We start from the raw sequence: 21,893 nt of genomic DNA, 5'->3' as shown, positions 1-21,893 counted from the left end.
CCTATCAGGAGAAAACCCTTCCTCACCCACTCCATCACTTAGCCGCATTTCGTTGTCCCTTATCGACAATGGCGGTTCAGCGTGGTGCAGTGCAGCGACGACACACATGCAGTGGCTGGAAACTGCCGGATATGACGCTGAGAAGGCTCTTCCACGTACCGGCAGACTTCCCTGCGAAACACTTCCACAAGGCAATAGAGCAACAAGAAATCCTAAATAAATTGGAGACAGCGAGAATGTTATATCAAAAAGAAGCAGCTTCAGACAACCCGCTTGTAAGGAATCTTGGATTCCTTCGCGACCAGTAGCTTGACTCTGTATACAGCACAGTTACGCGAAGGTAACTTCCGTTAAATATTGCGCTGCAATAAGTCACAAAACAATGCGCAGTCACAAATGCGCTCATACCAAATGAAGTAAATGCCTATCGATAAACGCTGCACAATAACTCATAGAATACGAAGAATGCAGCACGTTATGTTGCACTCACAGCGTTAGTCTTACTGGCATATCAAGCGATTCACGAGTCTTGCACACTAAAGGTGCGGCTAATACATTATGCGGTACGGCATGTTGCACTAAAGGTCGCGCGAAGCGACGCTCATCGCTGCGACACTCCAGTGGAATGCAGCCTGCATTACGACAAACGACAAGACAGCACATATCACGTTCTTGTCTCAGCTGCAATCATGAGATATTCTGAAGAGGAGTTATTTTGACATATCATTATTTAAAGCTGAAAAACTGAAAATCGAAGATCTGAGTGTAACCGTACAATGCTGTTAAGGGGCTCCGGAACGCCCTATACTTGCAATGTTAAAATAACGCTTATAAATTACATCTTTCCTCACAAAGTATTTGAGGTACGAAGTTGAACTTTTTACAGATTATTTATTGGAATATGGGCTACAACTTAACACAGGGATTTTACAAAATTTTAGTTCAGTTATTAAAGATGATTTTTTTCAATTGTAATGAAAATTCACAACTTTTTTTGCAATTTTTTATTTATATATTCAAAAATATACAGTTTTTTGGAAAAAGGCTGTGTTAAATTATGCAGAAGGTACTGTGTAACATTTACTGAAAGTTTGAAACAAATATGTTTGGAAGATCCTTAGAAAACATGTAATTAGTATGAGAAAATAAAAGTTTTGGGAATCGAGCGACAAAGATTGGATTAACTTTTTAGTGCATTCCAGGTCCATAGGATGGATTATCTTCATCCTCTGCAAACTCCTCCTCCAGCTTCCTCTTGTTCCTCCTCCTGTTTACTCTTGCTTGTATTTCTAGACTCTTTACAGCCCTGTCTGCTGCCCGAAGGCGTTCCTTGCCTAAAGCAAGCATCGCTCGTACCATGTTAGAACCTATCTTAATTCCCATAATAACACATACCTTTGGCTTTCCAACATTTCTCCTTTTCTTAAAAGCCTTCAGAGGATTTCTAATAACTTTACTTTTACTCATAATTATACTTCAACAAAACAGAGACTCAAGAAACAGAATTAATTACGAATATTTTCGAGATAACGACAGAGTAAATAAACATGAAACACTCGACAATCACACCAGCGATATATATTGAACCATCACAGGTTAGCCACAACACATACTTTATCTCACATCACTAAAATGTACCTGATGAACACGGACATTAATAATAACACCATTTGACAGCAGTTTAACAGCGCCACAGTGCGTCACGCCCATGTAGAACACATTTCAAAAAAATTTAAAAATAGTTGTCTTCGGAAATGAATAAATTATATATCTATTAAAAGGTAATAGTCTGCAGATTCAGAAAACGCAAAAAAGTAAAAATTGAACTTTTCATGATTTTGAGCCTTTCCGGAGCCCCTTAATAGGAAACATAGTTCGACCGTGTGGCCGAGCGGTTAAAGGCGCTACAGTCTGGAACCGCACGACCGCTACGGTCGCAGGTTCGAATCCTGCCTCGGGCATGGATGTGTGTGATGTCCTTAGGTTAGTTAGGTTTAAGTAGTTCTAAGTTCTAGGGGACTTATGACCACAGCAGTTGAGTCCCATAGTGCTCAGAGCCATTTAGTCCTTTAGTTCGACCGTGTTGTTTCGTCAGCTCTCTCAAAGGGCAACACAAATTTCAGGAATGCTACAGAGTGAGTCCAGGCAGTTTCCACTTTTTCGAACCACTGGTATCCGTTATTCTGACAAGCAGTGCACAAATTTTCAACTTGATGTTTCTCTTGTTGCGAAGGTAATAGGGTGAAAGAGAGCGAGTGACGTTGAAAACACCACCATGAAAAGTTTATTTTCAGTAAGATGACATAGTGTGCCACTTTATTTACTGAAGTACATATACATATAATGGTTCAAAGTTAAAAAGCTACAACTGTTCTGTATCGTAAGGTAGAACGCGATGCAGCTTCAGATGTAATCACAAGAAATGCCGCATCTGAAGTTAGATCAGTCGCCATCGATGTTGTTGTAGTGGCTGGTGAATTCTGTGTGCAAATAATATGGTTTCTTGACTGTGGACAAACGTTATTCCAAGCTGCATGTTTAAATGTACTGAAACTGGGGCTTGCTCAATTTGTATGCCAGCAGTTGACGCTTTCCAGCCGGCCGCGGTGGCCGTGCGGTTCTAGGCGCTCCAGTCCGGAGCCGCGCTGCTGCTGCGGTCGCAGGTTCGAATCCTGCCTCGGGCATGGGTGTGTGTGATGTCCTTAGGTTAGTTAGGTTTAAGTAGTTCTAAGTTCTAGGGGACTGATGACCACAGCAGTTGAGTCCCATAGTGCTCAGAGCCATTTGAACCATTTGACGCTTTCCAAATCTCAGATAGTGGCTCCTCCCATGAGATAATTTGTATAATATGATTAACATTTTACAATCACAAACCAGGACCTTAGATTTGTTGTCTGAATATGAGATTACAACAATGAAAATAAAGAGATGCACAGATCCCATAGCAAGTCCTTTTCTGGTTCTCTGATTTCCGTTACTATCTTCCTCCACGCCCAAGATTGCCTCATCTGCCACTGACTACGATTTCTTGTGTAATCTCATAGATAAGGGCTTTCCAACTATCTGGACGAAAAAAAATTATCTTCTAACAGTTCTCCCGTGTGAAGGTGTCTTTCAAACTTGAAAGCACGCGTACTAACGAATGCTTCGGCTTGTATCGGCAGCACACGAAAAAGAGAAACACAAGGCAGCTCCACACACTGCGGCACGCGGCCACGGCTTAGAGAGTGGCGTCGTAACTCGTCTCGGCGAAACATCAAACCGTATTATCAAGCTGTGGTATCAGACTACAAGATGTGAAAAAATAATTTACCGAATAGTTACCTCAAAAGCGAATGAGAGAGACTCACGCATGAAACCCAAAACAGTAAATTTTAATTTTTTACGCGGAAAGTAAAATCTTACTGAGAAACTGACAACAGATATGGATGTAGTTTTTTTCTTCATTGACGTAAAACACTTTTTAAGCAGATCATATGGCTTGAAATTTCCTTTTCCATACGTCGGACAGTACGAGTTGCGTGGAGCGACCAGCACTCCCCGTTGCGCCGTGCGAAGCGATGGAGATACGTATCGCTGTCGTCCCACTGTGAACCAGTCAAGTCGCTTCCACTGTTTCCTTGCGCTCCGCCGATGCGGGCTGCTTCTGTGTCTTACCGCTTGTTGGGGTCGTATGTCGCATTGCCTCAGTGGCAGCCACGCCTGAGAGTAACCTATCGGGGAGATAAAGCACACACCATGCACCAGAGAAGCATAAGCCAAACTCTTGGTACGTCCTTTAAGACAAAGTCAGCAGGTTGGAGGAAAGGAAGGAAGATTAGGATATAACATTCCGACTATTATGAGATCATTAGAGACAGAGCACTTCGTATTTTATGGACTATAAGACGCTACGGGCTATAAACGCACCTTAATTTTTAAGCATTTTTTAAAAATGTTTACTATTTTTATTATTAGACTGCAATGCCAAACTAGAAAAAATTCGTAGGTTATAAAACCGAACTAACCTTCAAAATCCCTGAAAATCGTCATCTGAACTTTCTTCTTCTTCTTCTTCTTCTTCCTCATCGTTGTCCATATATAAGATGGTCGTCTCTGCCATCGAGAGCTTTACTCACGCCGCACTTTTTGGAACATTTAACAATAATGTCTTCTCTCACTAACACCACGACTGTTTTATCCACTGACTCGTTTGATTGTACGTCGTTTTAAAGCTCCCTTCGGCGTAATTTCATGTTGGGTTTCTTCCATTATCCATTTGTTCCATTCCTCTCTCATATACAGTTTAAATTGTTTATTTATCTAGACATCATGAGTTTACAGTTACGAAGACATGTCTTCCCAGCATAACAGAAAGCCCTGTATTTCCGTCTGGAACCGCGTGACCGCTACGGTCACAGGTTCGAATCCTGCCTCGGGCATGGATGTGTGTGATGTCTTTAGGTTAGTTAGGTTTAAGTAGATCTAAGTTCTAGGGGACTGATGACCATAGATGTTAAGTCCCATAGTGCTCAGAACCATCTGAACCATTTTTGAACCTGTATTTCCCTGTCTCAACTGATTTTTCACATAATTTTTCAAATGACTGCTAAGCTGATCTAGCACAAGAACAAAACTCTTCTTCAATAAACCACCTTTCCTTCACTCCCACATTGTATTAATCCATAATTTCATACCAGCCTCATCCATCGAACCCCTGTCATGTACGTGAACACCGCCTTCTGGTGGTATTTTAAGAGGTTTTGGCTTTACTTTGCACTTGAAAATGATCATTGTATTAAGTTAGGACCGTCAGCACTGCATGAAAGGACACAGTGTAGCGCATATTTTTATGACCACTTGTTTTTATAGTTACAGTTTCAGCACCTTTCATGGCAACGGCTCTGTTATTTTCGCCCTTATTCGCTATTTGACTTAGTTGCACACTGGTTTTCTTTCGATGTTGAATAGTAAAGCGATGAAAAAATGTTCTCTCTTCATACTCTTGTGGGATTTTCTGAGATGTTTTCGTTTTGGTTCGCATGCTAAGTCCATGAACACGGAAATGTAGCGCCAGCAGACAACACAGCGCTGCAGCGGATAATAATGGCCTCTCCTCAGGAGATAAAGCGAGGCGGTTTCGGGGACAAGCTTCCGCGGAGGAAATATTGGGAAAACGAGTTCTGATTATTAAGACTACTGCCACCTAAATGTTTTTGATGGATTGTTGTTTTTATACTGCGATATTACTTTTATTGCGTTACCTGGTTTTCGGCTTACAAGACTATCTTCAGACCTTTACTGACTATTGTCGCCAAAGAAGTTACAATGTTTGTAAACAACATTGGAAAAGAAGTTCTACATCTAAACTGAAGCAGAAACGCAAAGTACATAACATCTTTGAAGGTTGAATAGCAAAAAAATATAAAGGGAATAAACAGGTAGAACTTTAACACAAAACTGGAACAGCAAGCCTACATAACAGTTTATATTATTAAACAAAACCAATAAAATAAAATTTGTACTTGACAATGTTATTTCAGGAAGTATAAAACATGGAGAGTGAGACACAAACCAATTAAAAGAAAAGATTATCAGTGTAACTGTAGAATAGGCCTATATGACGAACTTAAAGAATATCAATAAGATAAACAGAAGTGAATAAATGCAGGAAAATGGAGGAGTGTGGAGGGAACATCTTTGAGAATGTGTTGTTACTGAAATTTAAAAAGTCATTTTTATATAAAATAACCAACAGAAAAAAAATCGCGATTGGCGGGCTTGTAAAGAATTAAAAAAATGAGGAAGGCTATATGTACACATACAGGACTGAATGCAATTGTCAAAACTAGGAGGAAACCTATTGAAATGGATTCCAGGACATCGTCAAAATGGCACTGGAATTAATGCAAAAATGATTCAAATAAACGCTCGTAAGCTATCGCTACAGTGGAACTTATCAGGCTTTAAGTGTGGAGTTGGTTGGTGCTACAGTTTTATGAGTTGAACAATATACTAAACGGAGCATATACTATTCTCAAAATTGTGCCTATGTAACAATTTACATTAAATAAATGATACAAGTAAAAGAAAAGCAGTACTTGATGAGACAATTTCTAGACATATTAAATATGGAAAGTAATAAAAGTACACATTAAAGGAAGACTTAACAATTGTAACTACAGTCTATATGATTACGCATACAACTCCAATAAAATAAAAGAACTCAATGAATATAGGAAATTGGGGTAATATGTAGGAACAGACAGTGTGAGAAGCAATGAAAAACAAATAGGATTATGTGAAGTTTAGGAGAGGAGAAGAAGTAAGCTGTGTCTGGCATTTAAGATTAGATCTGGACGGTGAGCTAAATGTTTTTTAATTTCCGGGTCTTCCAGCAGGTTGAGTTTTTGGCCTTTGTTTGCGAAGTGAACGATTTGGGACTCTGCTGGTAGCTGTGGCCGTTATGCGGTACATGCTCAGCAAAGTATGGAGTCAGAATTTTGCAACCTCCAGCTGCATTCATGTTCATTCAGCCTAGTTGCTATGTCTCTGCCTGATTGACCAACGTAAAACTTGTCACAATCAGAAAAGATAATTTTATATACCCCACTGTTGGCTAATACCTGGATCTTATCTTTGTTATTGATAATACACTGTGCTGTGGTGTTCTAAACATAGTAGGAAAGTCTATAAATACAGGATTTCAGTGTTTTTGCTACGATCTGAGATACCTCTCCTAGATATGATAATGTACACCACTTCTTACAGACAGTTGAAGGGGCAGCAGATGGGATATAGAGGAGAGGTATAATGCAAGATGTGGTCAATTCGTACTGAACTGTAGCCGTTGGTTGAGACAATGAATTTTATTGTATTAGCTCTGCTTTAAAATCAGATGTGGACACTAGCGCTTTTCATTTATTGTGTTGTTGTTCTACTAAAAACCGACAGAAGATTCAGTTTCTGCTAGATCTTACATCGACACTTACATCTACATGATTACTCTGCAAGTACTTCTCCAAAGGCTTCCTTAATTTTCTGATAGACGGCGGAATATCGACAAGAAAAAAAAGTATATGTGGTGTGTATTGAAGAACATGTACTTCGAGAGAGGCGTAAAGCAAATCTCGCGTTTAGAGAACATAAGACTTATTACAATATTACAGCAGCAGCATCATAAATATAGTAAATATTTTAACGAAAAGTCTGTTTTTTCACAAAGCTCATTCGTACTTCATGTCTGTTGCACAAAGTATCTAAATGTTGGCCTACATGAGACGAAAAGGTTTGTATTAGTTACTCAAAAGAAGAAACAAAAATAGGAGGAAAAAAATTAAGAAAAAGTATTATGATTCAAACTGTACAAATATGGGATCCGTGAAATTTTTATCACCTTACGTTAGGGAATTTTCTTGTACATAAATTTTCTTCGGTAGGTATTACACTACCCACAACGCTGGAATTTAAAATAAGGCAAAGACCAAAAAATCCTATGTTTTATTTCTCTTTTGGATGCCTATTAACAAATTAAATTTGAAGTTTCTGTCACAGCTGAAGACATCTTAAGTCATAAAAAATCGTATTTTTTCCATTATTCTGAGGAGACACTTATTTTTATTATTTCTCTGTTGATTTGGATCCTTGTTTTTCCATATATAAGGAGTAGGCTACCATTTACAATTTCATTCCGTTAGAAGGTTCTCTTCAGATACACCCCGTCATCGCAGCAATAGGCGTTGCCATTTATCTCTGCATAAATCGAGATGCCTCATAAACTACTCGCCTACCTTGTTTCAAAGGAAACCTGTGACCCTGTGTCTGGAACAGGAAAAGGGGAAGTGATAGTATTACACAAAGACCCTTCGCCACATACCGTAAAGAGGCTTGAGAAGCAAAGTTGTATGTATAAAAGATTATCGACCGGTGATAGTATACACACGGACGAGCATGTGTGATAATGGTTGTAACTTTTTTCCAACCGAGACGCTCTTTTAAAAAGTTGATTATTTTATTTACATTTGCGGATCTTGAAAAGAAGAATGCACTGAAATATAACACTTGCGAAATTATTTAGTCAAATTTTCCGAAAAAAGGCGGAAAAAGAGCAACATCTAAAGTCAAAATGAGCCAGCACAGCGCAGTTCCAGCCTCGTTATGCAATGTTGACGTATCCGTGGAAGTCAAACTACGGTGCCTTGGCACAGTATGGCTTCGCATTTAGCACTTTTTCCAGCTATTTTGGGCAAAGTTGCATTGCGCACATGGACATTCTTTCGGTATGACATATTTCACATAGATTTTGAGAAAACTTCTTACTCAATTGCAAAAAAGTGTGTATTACAGCTCTTGAGAAACAATGCATTTATTAGCTTTGTATTAATGTACTCAAGAATATACTCATTAATGCTGCAGTTTTCACCAGACTTCTTCAGACTGATTGCAAATTCAGAATTGAAAGAATATTCAGACAACGAGTTTCCATGGCACAAAGCTATTCAGTTTAACCTTAGAGAAAGTTTCCAGATTCCTGAACTGGGAAAAGTAAGTACATCTAAACCATGTTTGCTTTTCTGGTAAGGTTGTACTGCTTGCGTCTAGGGCTGAGAAGTTTTAATAATGAATGTAAGAATCTCAAGCACCAAACACGTCTCAAAACCAGTTACGCTCGTAAAAGGACAACATATACATCGAAACCACCGAAACGAAAATTTACAAATTAACAATAAAGACACGGATAACCTGTTGATGAGTTTGCATAATTAGGGGTGACTGGGGACAATGAGGGGATGGACAGTAAAAAATAAATAACAAGAACACTAAAAACGGCCAGAGGCCCCCAAAACCAGATACATAGCGCGGCCGAGGCAGCGAAGAATGCACCCTGCGAGCCAAAGCCGTGAACCTCGATAGTTGCGGTAGTAGACAACATCGCCTGGGGCAAAAGCAGGCGTCTGCCGCTGCATAGGAACCTGATGCGGCGGATGTAGCAAAGACATCAAGGTTCGATGAGGGCGACCGTGGAGCAACTCAGCCGGCGAGCGACCATCTCGGGGCTGAGAGCGATACGAAGACAAAAAGAGCAATAACGCGTCCTCCCGAGAATGCGACTCTTTCAACTTCAACATCTGTGACTTGAAAGTCCTGACCAATCGTTCAGCGGCACCGTTTGACTGTGGCGAAAACGGCGCGGATGTCAGATGTTGAATACCATTGGCCTTGCAGAATGACTGAAATTCTGCGGACATGAATTGTGGGCCATTGTCGGAAACAATAATCTGTGGAAGACCTTCAATGCAAAAGATAGCGGATAACGCTTGGAGGGTGGCAGATGACGTCGTGGAAGACATCCGGACAACAAAAGGAAAATTACTGAATGAATCTACCACAACCAACCATCGAGCATTCCAGAATGGACCAGCAAAATCGATGTGTAAGCGTTGCCAAGGGGAAGTGGCTTTTGGCCATGCAAAGAATTTCCGCGGTGGTGCTGATTGTTGTTCGGCACACACCATGCAAGAAGAGCACATATTCGTAATCGCGGCATCGATTCCGAACCAAGTACAGTGCTGACGAGCAAGTTGTTTCGTTCTCACTATACCCCAATGTCCTTGGTGGAGAAGGTGTAAGACAGAGGACTGTAACGAACGTGGGACCACGACCCTGGACTGATCATTATCAGAACGCAACAGCAAAACACCATGTCGTACAAAAAGTCTCTTCTTGTGAGCAAAAAATCGGCGAACCAACGGATCCCCGATCCGTGACTTTGACAAGGGACATTGAGTAGCAACGAAACGCAGAACGGTAGCCAGGACAGGGTCGGCAGCTGTGGCTGTAGCTACACGACGAAAATCAATCGGAAACGATTCGACCACGTCATCGGTTTTCGAATCAATGAACCTGCAAGCAAGTTCGGAGGAATCGAATGCTCTATCCTCAGCAACAGGCAAACGGGATAACGCATCGGCGTTTCCGTGCTTAGCAGTGGACCGATACAAGATATCGTAGCGGTACTGCGAGAGGAAAATAGACCAGCGAATGAATTTCTGCGCTGTACGTGGAGGGACAGGCTTGGTCGGATGAAAAAGCGACGTCAAAGGTTTGTGGTCTGTGATGATGGTAAAGTGACGACCATACAAGAAATCATGAAACTTTGTAACACCAAATACGAGAGCCAATGCTTCTTTCTCGATCTGGGAATAATTTCTTTGCGCAGACGAGAGCAATTTGGACGCAAAGGCAATATGGCGATCGTGCGAACCATCTTTGTGCGCAAGCACAGCACCGATCCCGAAATCCGATGCATCCACCATCAACAAAAGGGGCTTCCGGGGATCGAATGGCGTAAGGCAAGTATTGGAAAGCAACGTCGATTTCAACTGGCGAAAGGCGCGTTCGCATTCCGTCGTCCAGACGAACGGAACACCCTTACGGCGTAAGCGATGAAGCGGAGCTGAAATGGAAGAGGCATGTGGCACATATCTGTTATAGTAATTTATTTTTCCCAGCACACTCTGTAGCTGCTTCAAATTCTGCGGCGAAGGCAAGTCTTGTATGGCACGGAGGTGCTCTGGACTGGGATGTATGCCTTGGGCATTGAGTACATGTCCCAGATAGGGTAAGTCACGAGCAAAAAACACACATTTGTCCTTCCGCAAGCGAAGACCATTTTGTCGCAAGACCTGAAATAATGTTCTGAGATTGGCTAAATGTTCTTCTTCCGTCTTTCCGGAGATCACAATATCGTCCAGATAGTTTGCTGCAGTAGGGACCGACGCACAAACAGTTTGTAGATATTGCTGAAACAATGCAGGGGCGGATGCACACCCGAATGGCAGTCGTTTGAATCGATACAAACCAAGATGCGTGTTAACCACCAAAACGCGCCGGGATTCTTCGTCCACCGGTATTTGCAAATACGCATCTGCTAGGTCCAACTTCGAAAAATATTTACCCGGGCACAGTTTGTCAGAAAGATCTTCCGGGCGGGGTAAGGAAAAGTTGCAGTCACTAGTTGTGGATTCACTGTTGCCTTGAAGTCCACGCAAAGTCTCAATTTTCCGGAAGGTTTTTGCAAAATTACTAAGGGTGATGCCCAGAGAGAAGCCTGCACACGTTCAATTACACCTTGTGATTCCAAATCGTGTAATGTTCTTGCGACCTCATCACGCAATGCGTGGGGAACATTGCGCGCTCTGAAAAATTTCGGTTGCGCGTTTACTTTCAGTTCCAAATGTGCTTTATAGTTCTTCGCGCAACCAAGACCCAGTGCAAAAATGTCTGCAAATTCTTCACATAGACGAGAAACACTGTCCGAAGGCACAGTCTGGTTCACTGATAGGACCTGATTTACTATAGGCAATTTAAACAACTGAAATAAATAGAAACCAAACAAGTTCACTGCAGCAGAAGAACGAAGGACGTAAATTGACACAAGTTTTGTTTGTCCCTTGTATGTTGCAAGAAGGCTGCACTGTCCTAACACAGGGATCGCTTGTCCTGAATAACTACTTAACATTTGCGGCATGCAACGGATGTGTGCCCAGCAGTTTGTAAGTGTCGTGATTGATTAGTGAAACTGCAGCTCCGGCATCGAGCTGGAATGGTATCACTTTGCCGTTAATGTCCAAGTCCACAAAAAGTTTATTGTCCTGCTGATGACAAGAGCGACTGTCTCATGCAACGTGAACTGTAACTGGTACAAAATCACTTGCGACTTGATGGGAGTTCCGGCGACGTCGACACACACTATTGGTAGTACGAACACAGTCACTGTTAGAGAGAGTATCACTGGGCGGAGTGGCACGAACTACATGAATTTCCATAGGCAAAGTTTCACGAGCCTGAGTATCCTTGGTTCGATTTCGGCGTGAAGCAAAGGGCCTGGAATGGTTGTGAGTGTCCGATCTGAGCTTTTTCTGGCAAACACTCTGAACATGGCCTTTTTTATTACAGAAAAAGCAAATAGCCTGGCGTGATGGGCAATTCTCACGCGAATGTCTAGTAGCACACCGCGGGCATGATTTCACTGCATTTGCTTGCCAGCGCGGTACATGTGGCCGAGAGCCAGGCGGCTTTGGCGCGGCCGGGCGCGAGGACTGTTTACTGTTCCATGTAGCTCGCCTGGCGGGCCAGTTAACCTGACACATGGGTGGCGAAGGTTCAAATGATGCCTGAGCAAAGTCAAGTGTGTCCTGCCAATCCAATATGTCCATCACTTGTTGAAGGGAGGGATTGACTAGTATCAAAATCTGTTCCCGGATACGAACATCAGAAACGTTCTGTGCAATTGCATCATGCACCATAGTATCTGAATAAGGGAGTCCACATTGACACTCAAAAGCACAATCCCTAGTAAGGCCTTGCAAGGTTGCAACCCACTCCCGATTAGTCTGACCTGCCATACGTTTTGTACGAAAGAAAGTATACCTTTTGGCAACTACATTGACTGATTCTTTGAAATATGCATCTAATGCAGACAAAATTTCGTCGTAGGACAGAGTTACTACGTCACGTCGGGGAAATAATTTGACTATCACACGGTAGGTGTGCACACCGATGGACGATAATAAGAAAGGCTGCCGCTCGTTACCTTGAATTCTGTAGGCGGCGAGATGGAATCCAAATTGGCGGGACCACTCCATCCAGCTTTCCAGTGCAGCATCAAAAGGACGAAAAGGTGGTGCAACTGCGTGTTGTGGCTGCGTGAGCGGTGGAGCGGTGGCTGCCGCATCGTTTTGCATTGCACGTTGACCCTGGACGAGCTGTCCAAGGGCATCCAGTAAGGCCTGCGTCTGCTGATTCTGTAAGCGATAAAATTCAGACAGTACATCTGGAGATTGTGGCCAAGCCATTACACAAGTAAATCAGGGCAGTATAGTTACTAACGCGGCTTGGCCTCGTCGCCAAATGTTGTGGATTGGCAAGAGAGCCAACCCACTATCAGAGGAAGCCGAAAGGCACGCGTTTTAGCTCACGCAGGCTGGCGTGAGGTCTGGAACAGATCAAGGAAATTAGACTAGCAAAAAAGGACGTAGCTGTGGTATACTTAACTTTAATCCATAAATGGTGAACATCGCTCGTGACGGTACATGTTTTACAGCATCAATAGTAACTGGTAATGGCGCCTTGCTAGGTCATAGCAAATGACGTAGCTGAAGGCTATGCTAACTATCATCTCGGCAAATGAGAGTGTATTTTGTCAGTGAACCATCGCTAGCATAGTCGGCTGTACAACTGGGGCAAGTGCTAGGAAGTGTGTCTAGACCTGCCGTGTGGCGGCGCTCGGTCTGCAATCACTGATAGTGGCGACACGCGGGTCCGACGTATACTAACGGACCGCGGCCGATTTTAAGGCTACCACCTAGCAAGTGTGGTGTCTCGCAGTGACACCACACTGTGATCAAAAGTATCCGGACACCCGAAAAACATACGTTTTTCTTATTAGGTGCATTGTTCTCCCACCTACTGCCAGGTACTCCATATCAGTGACCTCAGTAGTCATTACACATCGTGAGAGAGCAGAATGGGACGCTCTACGGAACTCACGGACTTCGAAGGTGGTCAGGAAATTGGGTGTCACTTGTGTCATACAAGGTGCATTCAAGTTCTAAGGCCTCCGATTTTTTTTCTAATTAACTACTCACCCGAAATCGATGAAACTGGCGTTACTTCTCGACGTAATTGCCCTGCAGACGCACACATTTTTCACTGGACCACAGGAAAATCGCTGAGGCAATAGCAGCACGGCTGGTGAATGTGCGGCCACGGAGAGTGTCTTTCATTGTTGGAAAAAGCCAAAAGTCACTAGGAGCCAGGTTAGGTGAGTAGGGAGCATGAGAATCACTTCAAAGTTGTTATCACGAAGAAACTGTTGCGTAACGTTAGCTCGATGTGCGGGTGCGTTGTCTTGGTGAAACAGCACACGCACAGCCCTTCCCGGACGTTTTTGTTGCAGTGCAGGAAGGAATTTGTTCTTAAAAACATTTTCTTAGGATGCACCTGTTACCGTAGTGCCCTTTGGAACGCAATGGGTAAGGATTACGCCCTCGCTGTCCCAGAACATGGACACCATTTTTTCAGCATTGGCGGTTACCCGAAATTGTTTTGGTGGCGGTGAATCTGTGCGCTTCCATTGAGCTGATTGGCACTTTGTTTCTGGATTGAAAAATGGCATCCACGTCTCATCCATTGTCACAACCGACGAAAAGAAAGTCCCATTCATGCTGTCGTTGCGCGTCAACATTTCTCGGCAACATGCCACAAGGGCAGCCATGTGGTCGTCCGTCAGCATTCGTGGCACCCACCTGGATGACACTTTTCGCATTTTCAGGTCGTCATGCCGGATTGTGTGCACAGAACCCACAGAAATTCCAACTCTGGAGGCGATCTGTTCAACAGTCATTCGGCGATCCCCCAAAACAATTCTCTCCACTTTCTCGATGATGTCGTCAGACCGGCTTGTGCGAGCCCGAGGTTGTTTCGGTTTGTTGTCACATGATGTTCTGCCTTCATTAAACTGTCGCACCCACGAAAGTACTTTCGACACATCCATAACTCCATAACTCCACCACCACATGTCTCCTTCAACTGTTGATGAATTTCAATTGGTTTCACACCACGCAAATTCACAAAACGAATGATTGCACGCTGTTCAAGTAAGGAAAATGTCACCATTTTAAGTATTTATAGCAGTTCTCATTCTCGCCGCTGGTGGTAAAATTCCATCTGCCATACGGCGCTGCCATCTCTGGGACGTATTGACAATGAACGCGGCCTCATTTTAAAACAATGCGCATGTTTCTATCTCTTTCCAGTCCAGAGAAAAAAAAATCGTAGGCCTTAGAACTTGAATGCACCCCTTACATCTGTACGCGAGATTTCCACACTCCTAAACATCTTGTGCGAACGCACACGCTATGCTCGAACTTGTATGGGACTTGGTAGATTAATCTGCCACGAGTAATGAGTATGATGGGCAAACATCTATTAGGCGAACTACGAATGTAGTGGTGTGGACATGTTGGGAATGTGGATCTCACGGGGAGCGTGCAAGGGATAAGTCCCTGCATACGCACTATCCTCTGTGCCCATGGTGTGCCCATGGTGGCTCAGATGGATAGAGTGTCTGCCATGTAAGCAGGAGATCCCGGGTTCGAGTCCTGGTCGGGGCACACATTTTCAACATGTCCCCAATGAAGTACATCAACGCCTGTTTGTAGCTAGGGTGTCCATATAATTATCATTTCACTCCTAAACATCCCTAGGTCCACTGTTTCCAATGTGATAGTGAAATGGAAACTTGAAGGGACACGTACAGCACAAAAGCGTACAGGCGAACTCGTCTGTTGACTGACAGATACCGCCGGCAGTTGAAGAGGATCGTAATGTGTAATAGGCAGACATCTCTCCAGATCATTACACAGGAATTCCAAACTGTATCAGAATCCACTGCAAGTACTATCACAGTTAGGCGGGAGGTGAGAAAACTTGGATTTCATGGTCGAGTGGCTGGTCATAAGCCACCCATCACGTCGGTAAATGCCAAAGGACGCCTCGCTTGGTGTAAGGAGCGTAAGCATTGGACGATTGAACAGTGGAAAAACGTTGTGTGGAGTTACGAATCACGGTACGCAATGTGGCGATCCGATGGCAGGGTGTGGGTATGGCGAATGCGCGGTAAACGTCATCTGCCAGCGTGTGTAGTGCCAACAGGAAAATTTGTAGGCGATGGTGTTATGGTGTAGTCGTGTTTCTCACTGAGAGGGCTTGCATCCCTTGTTTTTAGTGGCACTATCACATCACAGGCGTACATTGATGTTTTAAGCACCTTCTTGCTTCCCACTGTTGAAGAGCGATTTGCGGATGGCTATTGCATTTTTCAAGACGATCGAGTACCTGTTCATAATGCACGGCTGTGGCGGAATGGTTACACGACAATAACATCCCTGTAATGGACCGGCCTGCACAGTGTCCTGACCTGAATCCTATAGAACACCTTTGGGATGTTTTGGAACGCCGACTTCGTGCCAGGCCTCACCGACCGATATCGATACCTCTCCTCAGTGCAGTACTCCGTGAAGAATGGGCTGCCATTCCCAAAGAAACCTTTCAGCACCTGATTGAACGTATGCCTGCGAGAGAGAGAGCTGTCATCAAGGCTAAGGGTTGGCCAACACCGTATTGAATTCCAGCATTACCGATGGAGGGCGCCACGAAGTTGTTAGTCATTTTCAGCCAGGAGTCCGGATACTTTTGATCACACAGTGTAGATGGTTTACACTTTCCTAAAATTATCCCAAAGAACAAAGTCGACCAGTCGCCTTTCCTACTACCGAACTTACGTGCTCTTTCCATTTCATATCGCTTTGCAACGTTAAGCCTAGATATCCAATCAATGTGATTATTTCAAGCAGCACATTATTAATACGACATTCGAACGTCACAGGATTGATTTTCCTACTCATATGCATTAACGTAAATTCTCCTACATGTAGAACAAGCTGCCACTCATCACACTGAAGACAAATTCCGTCTAAGTCATCGGCTGCTCACGCTATCGTCTGATCGTTGATGTATATAGATAGATAACGTCCTGTTACATTACCCTGGGGTATCCATGAAGACACCCTTGTCTCTGAGCATTCATCGTGATGGGTTCCATTACCCATTGAATACGAGCCATTGACAACCAATTCTGTATGCTGGAACCTTCAGTAATAGTCTGCAGAGGGGCAATGTGACTCCGTGTCAAACGCTTTCCGGAAATTTAGGAATAGGGAGTGTCCTTGTTGCCCTTTATCCGTGGCTGCCTGAATATCGTGCGAGAAAAGGGCAATATGCAATGAAAATGAGATGGGGTGAATAGGGTATGTAGCCAGGTGAAAGAGTGGTAGACGCAGCAAGAGAGAAGCTCTTTGCAGTGTTCCAAGATATAAGGAAAGAACGAGACGATGATCTAACGGAAGATGGGCCAGTGAGAGTAGTACACATTCGGGAGCAACATGGATCCATAATGGATGGAAAATTGTAACGGAAGATGGGTCAGTGAGAGTAGTACACATTCGGGAGCAACATGGATCCATAATGGATGGAAAATTGGAGAAGAGTTCTTTGTCTAACAGTGGGTGGCAGATCGCTGATAGTAATGATTGTGATGAAAAGTGTTCCATTGCTCGCTTGCACACAAACGAGTGAGTGCGAGTGTGTATCTGTGTGGTTGAGAGCCGGCCGGAGTGGCCGTGCGGTTCTAGGCGCTACAGTCTGGAGCCGAGCGACCGCTACGGTCGCCGGTTCGAATCCTTCCTCGGGCATGGATGTGTGTGATGTCCTTAGGTTAGTTAGGTTTAATTAGTTCTAAGTTCTAGGCGACTGATGACCTTAGAAGTTAAGTCGCATAGTGCTCAGAGCCATTTGAACCATTTTTTTGTGGTTGAGTGGGCGAGCGGGGAGGGGAGGAGGGGGGGAGGGAGGGATAGTGAGAGAGAGTGAGAGAGAGAGAGAGGGAGGGAGAGAGAGAGAGAGAGAGAGAGAGAGAGAGATGACTGAGGAAAGATTCCACTGACAAAGAGATGAGAGTTGTCAGGCGCAGTACAGTTGCCTTGAACTGCCCAATTAACGCGTTTTCTTGTTTCTGTTCGCAGCTGCGGCGTAACATTGCGGACGTCAGACAACCACATCACGATGACCATTACCTGCTAAGGTGGCTCAGAGGTAAGTCAGCGTACTCTATCAGAATGGCAGTACACAAGAAATTATACTTTTGTCTCCATAACTAATAGCCTAAAACAGTGCGAGTACCTCGGACAAGATCAGCGACACATTGTGGCATCAGTGCTCTTCTGATTTCCAGAAATTAGGCAAATAATACAAAAATAAGTTATCCAAGGAAATGAAACTGCTGACAAGGTGCTGAAATTTATTGGTATCTCAGCAATTTTATACCAAATTATCAAACAGAATCAACTTACGCAGTCCATGACGTAATCAGAGTGGAGCACAGTCGCCTCATGTCCATCACCATTACTAGCAGATCTGTTCAACATCATGTCATTTATAGCATGAAAAACTCGAACAGGAATTTGGCAGTATTTGTTTGGTATGCGATGCTGAACGATACCCCCGCTACCCTTCCTCCCCTCCTTCTCGCTCTCCCTATCTCTCTCTCTCTCTCTCTCTCTCTCTCTATCTATCTGTCTCTTTTCCCTTGCTGACCTCTCTCTCTCTCTCTCACACACACACACACACACACACACACGGGCGCGCGCGCTGAGTGTTTGGGCGGACTCGACTGTTGACAGGTTTCCTGTGCGTAACTGACACGTGGTGATGCATGAATGGCAGACGGAAACGCGTACGGGATGTTTGCGTGTTATCATACTTCTAGCAACACGTGTTACAAACAGTTTCCAAGAAATATAGCTAGTCATTCTGAATCATACAGGAGGTATGAAGCGCGTACCTACCAACTGACAGATGAAACTGACCAGTTCCTGTTTTAGCTCTCAAATTTACTGTTGGGTACCGTCGTCCAGATTTTTCAGTTATCTCGACAGACTGACTTCGGATATTTTGAAAAGCTGACCTGGCCTGTTTGGATAAGTTCACTTGTTGCCATTCTCAGGATGTTCTAAAATCGCACTTCTCTTTGAGGATCTTACCTTCTGTTTTTCTGTTCAACCGTTTGACCGACTGCAACCACGGTAGCTGACGAAGCGTACAGGCTGATTTCTTGCCAACCATATGGTTTTATCTCTCTGGCGCAGTTTTTTTACATAATAAAATGTATTTAGTATCTGGAGTGCTTAAGTTGCTTAATTGTGTCATGGAGCTCAGTTTCTTCTACAAACGACGGATTAAAAAAAATTCTAATATTCATAAGTTCGTAGCGTTATATAAATAATAACCAGATGAAATTATGTGGATGAAAAGGAAACAGAATATATCAGTACAACGAAAAACCAGCCAAAGTTACAAATGCTGGAAGTTCGTAAACAGAGTATACTGTTTGTATTGATAATCATCTAGAATCATTCCCAGAATAAAATCACCAACACTTTAATTAAAGTCATTACAATTCAAATTGCATCATTTAAGAACATGAAGAAACGGAAAGTGACATTCATAGTGTTCGTGAGACAGCAACTTTATGTTGAAACTGAAGCTTAAAGAAAATGTTTCGTTCTTCCAACACAATGGACACACCTCCTGCTAACAGAGTTCCAGGAACTGATAGGTGCTGAGGCGTAAAACACACCTGGGAAATATTTCTCAATGAATTGAGTAATTTACTCCTGATCTATTTCAGGCAGACAACAAGCCTTTGAAACAGTGTCTAGCTACTTCTGTTTGGCTATTGTGATGGTAATTTAGCTATGATAATAATCGGGGGGAAAATATTACTGTATCCTGTGTGAGATGATTAGACATGAACTCCTTTCGACGGCAGCATTCTTTTTATTATGTCTTTGAACTGCATCGGCGCGGGGTTGGCATGGTTATTAAGGAACGTGGCATAGTGATGGCGGTTATCGCTAAACAACAGGTTTTCGGTTATATCGATTATAATCCACGGCTGTGTAACCTATTAAAACCGCTGAAAATAACCGTTTTCTGGAATATTCAATTTTCGGTTTTTTTTTGTTCCTATTATTTCCTGTATTTAACGTAGAAATTTTAAAGAAAAATTGAACATTTTTGCTGTCTCAGTTTCAAGACAAACGAAATCAAAATACTAAATTAAATAGGCGAAAAAAGAAAACTTAAACCGTCCACCTTTCGCTGCTTTTCTCGTAAAGTGATAATTGGTTGAATACTACAAAAAATCAGCAATATTCTGGGATGGGTTCTAATTTTTTGAAATTAGGTTCATAAATGATGTTATCGGGGGCATCATATTACTATTTGGACACTACTAATAGTCATTGCAAAAGGGTAAAAACTGAGGTTGAAAAAATCTGCTTTTCGGGTTAATTTCTCCGTTTTTAAAGGCTACAAGCAGATAAAGGCGTACTATGTAAAGACAGACAGCAGATCATATACTTTCTGTTTTTATCGTATACTGTGAATGAACTGTTGTTAAACTGTAACCATAATTTCCTTTCTCTTTTATTATTTCATAGGCATGACAGACAAATCGTTAATCTTTTAAAGCAAATGAAGTATTGTACTTCACTGCTACGTTACTTCGCAAAATTATTTCAGGACTAGGGTAGGTGCAATACAACGGGTGTCCGGCGACGACAGCGAGAAACTACCGTACACAGCAGGTGGGGGCAAGTCTGAGAGACTTCACGTACGTTTGTACCTTAAGCCACGACACACGGCAACAGAATCATTATTGTCTCAGCAGTACTGTGCCATTTCTTATACCATGTATTTGTTGCTCGTATCTACCGGCTTTATTAAAATGGCACTGATCGCTTTTCCCATTTTACGTAATAACGCAATATTTCAAAAATGACTCTGAGCACTATGGGACTTAACTTATGAGGTCATCAGTCCCCTAGAACTTAGAACTACTTAAATTTAACTAACCTAAGGACATCACATACATCCATGCCCGAGGCAGGATTCGAACCTGCGACCGTAGCGGTCGCGCGGTTCCAGACTGTAGCGCCTAGAACCGCTCGCCCACAGCGGCCGGCAACGCAATATTTCAAACCAATGCAGATTTTTTTTACGAATAAAAATTACTCCTTTTTAGAAAAGTTTTATTTAAAAACTAAAAGTTTTGGCACTGCTGCTATGGCTGATTGATATTTCGGTTTTTTTTTTACTCGGTTATTAGAGAAGAATAAAAAAAATAACGCCTTTTATAACAGAGACCAACTACGTACAGAAAATGCCGGCTATCCAGAACTAAAATACAGGTATCGGTTTTAACCGATCTGTTTTTCTCCATCCCAGATATGGCATGGTTTGTTTAAGGGGTGACAGGATGCCATTCGTGTCGCCACCCCGTTACCCCATAGGACGAAATATATATGCCCCCAACTGTCTGAGACTACTGTTGTTCATGTGAAAGTGAGCGAATCTTTTCTACACTTTATGAAATGCATTTTAACCAACAGCTGTTTATTTGTCCCAGATCTCTTCTCCGCATACAGGTGAGAATAACGGGTAAAGTATGCATTGCTTATGTCTGTTTGCGTGACGTGACCGACGCTATCTTCTGTCGTCACCTCGTGGATCAGTATCCTGTGTCTGCGCTTTCTTTCCACGGCTATATGGCACATGCAGCTCCGTTCGTTGGCGATTCCGACCTTTTGACGCGCACGAATGATGGTCCCTTCAAGGTGTTAACGTGCCAACGTTAAAATCATCGCTTTTGTTCCGTTGACAGTCATCTGACCGTCCGTTGATGGGGGCATAACGAACACACTCTGAGGGTGGCGTAGTAGCACTCTGTAGTGCTGAGCCTCCATGCTGCAGCTTCCCTACTAAACGCCTTCAAGGACGGCGAAGGCTCGGCTTGGCACAGTCCAGCACCACTGTAAAGCAGCCGTAGACGCTCCGCTCCGCGTCGCCGTAGTCACTGTCTCATGTCTCCCACCGCCGCTTGACATTCCGGTGAGGTCACGTGAGCGGTGTTAAACTTCCACGGGCTGCGGCTGCGCCATACTTGATCGCGTCAAAGCGTGATGGTACAGGTTGCAACGGCACATCCTCCTCCTGCATTACCTTTCGTCAACAGTAGTTGTCGATACCAGTATTTTTTTCTGACTCTTGGACAGGTGAGTATTATTTCAGTTGCTTTTCTGAAAACTTTCTTATAATTTTATACACACTATGTTATATTTCAAGCTAAAAGTTATGAAAAGGAATTACTTCATAAAATGTTTTAGTCAAATGGTTCAAATGGCTCTGAGCACTATGGGACTTTACATCTATGGTCATCAGTCCCCTAGAAC

At 43.1% G+C, this 21,893-nt stretch overlaps 1 protein-coding gene across 1 annotated transcript in view; it reads left to right on the top strand.

Annotated features, from left to right (window-relative positions):
- The window catches only part of LOC126090105 (SEC14-like protein 2), a 317,955-nt gene that overhangs the window by 134,282 nt on the left and 161,780 nt on the right, over positions 1-21,893 (top strand). Inside the window, exon 2 of the mRNA XM_049906960.1 lies at positions 17,625-17,694. Coding sequence (XP_049762917.1) covers positions 17,625-17,694 — 70 coding nt within the window. The remainder of the gene's footprint in view (positions 1-17,624; positions 17,695-21,893) is intronic.

Source organism: Schistocerca cancellata, chromosome 1, assembly GCF_023864275.1.
Source record: "Schistocerca cancellata isolate TAMUIC-IGC-003103 chromosome 1, iqSchCanc2.1, whole genome shotgun sequence".
Classification (NCBI taxonomy): Eukaryota; Metazoa; Arthropoda; class Insecta; order Orthoptera; family Acrididae; genus Schistocerca; species Schistocerca cancellata.
Note: the sequence above shows the minus strand (reverse complement) of the source record. Positions and strands in the feature narration are given on the sequence as shown.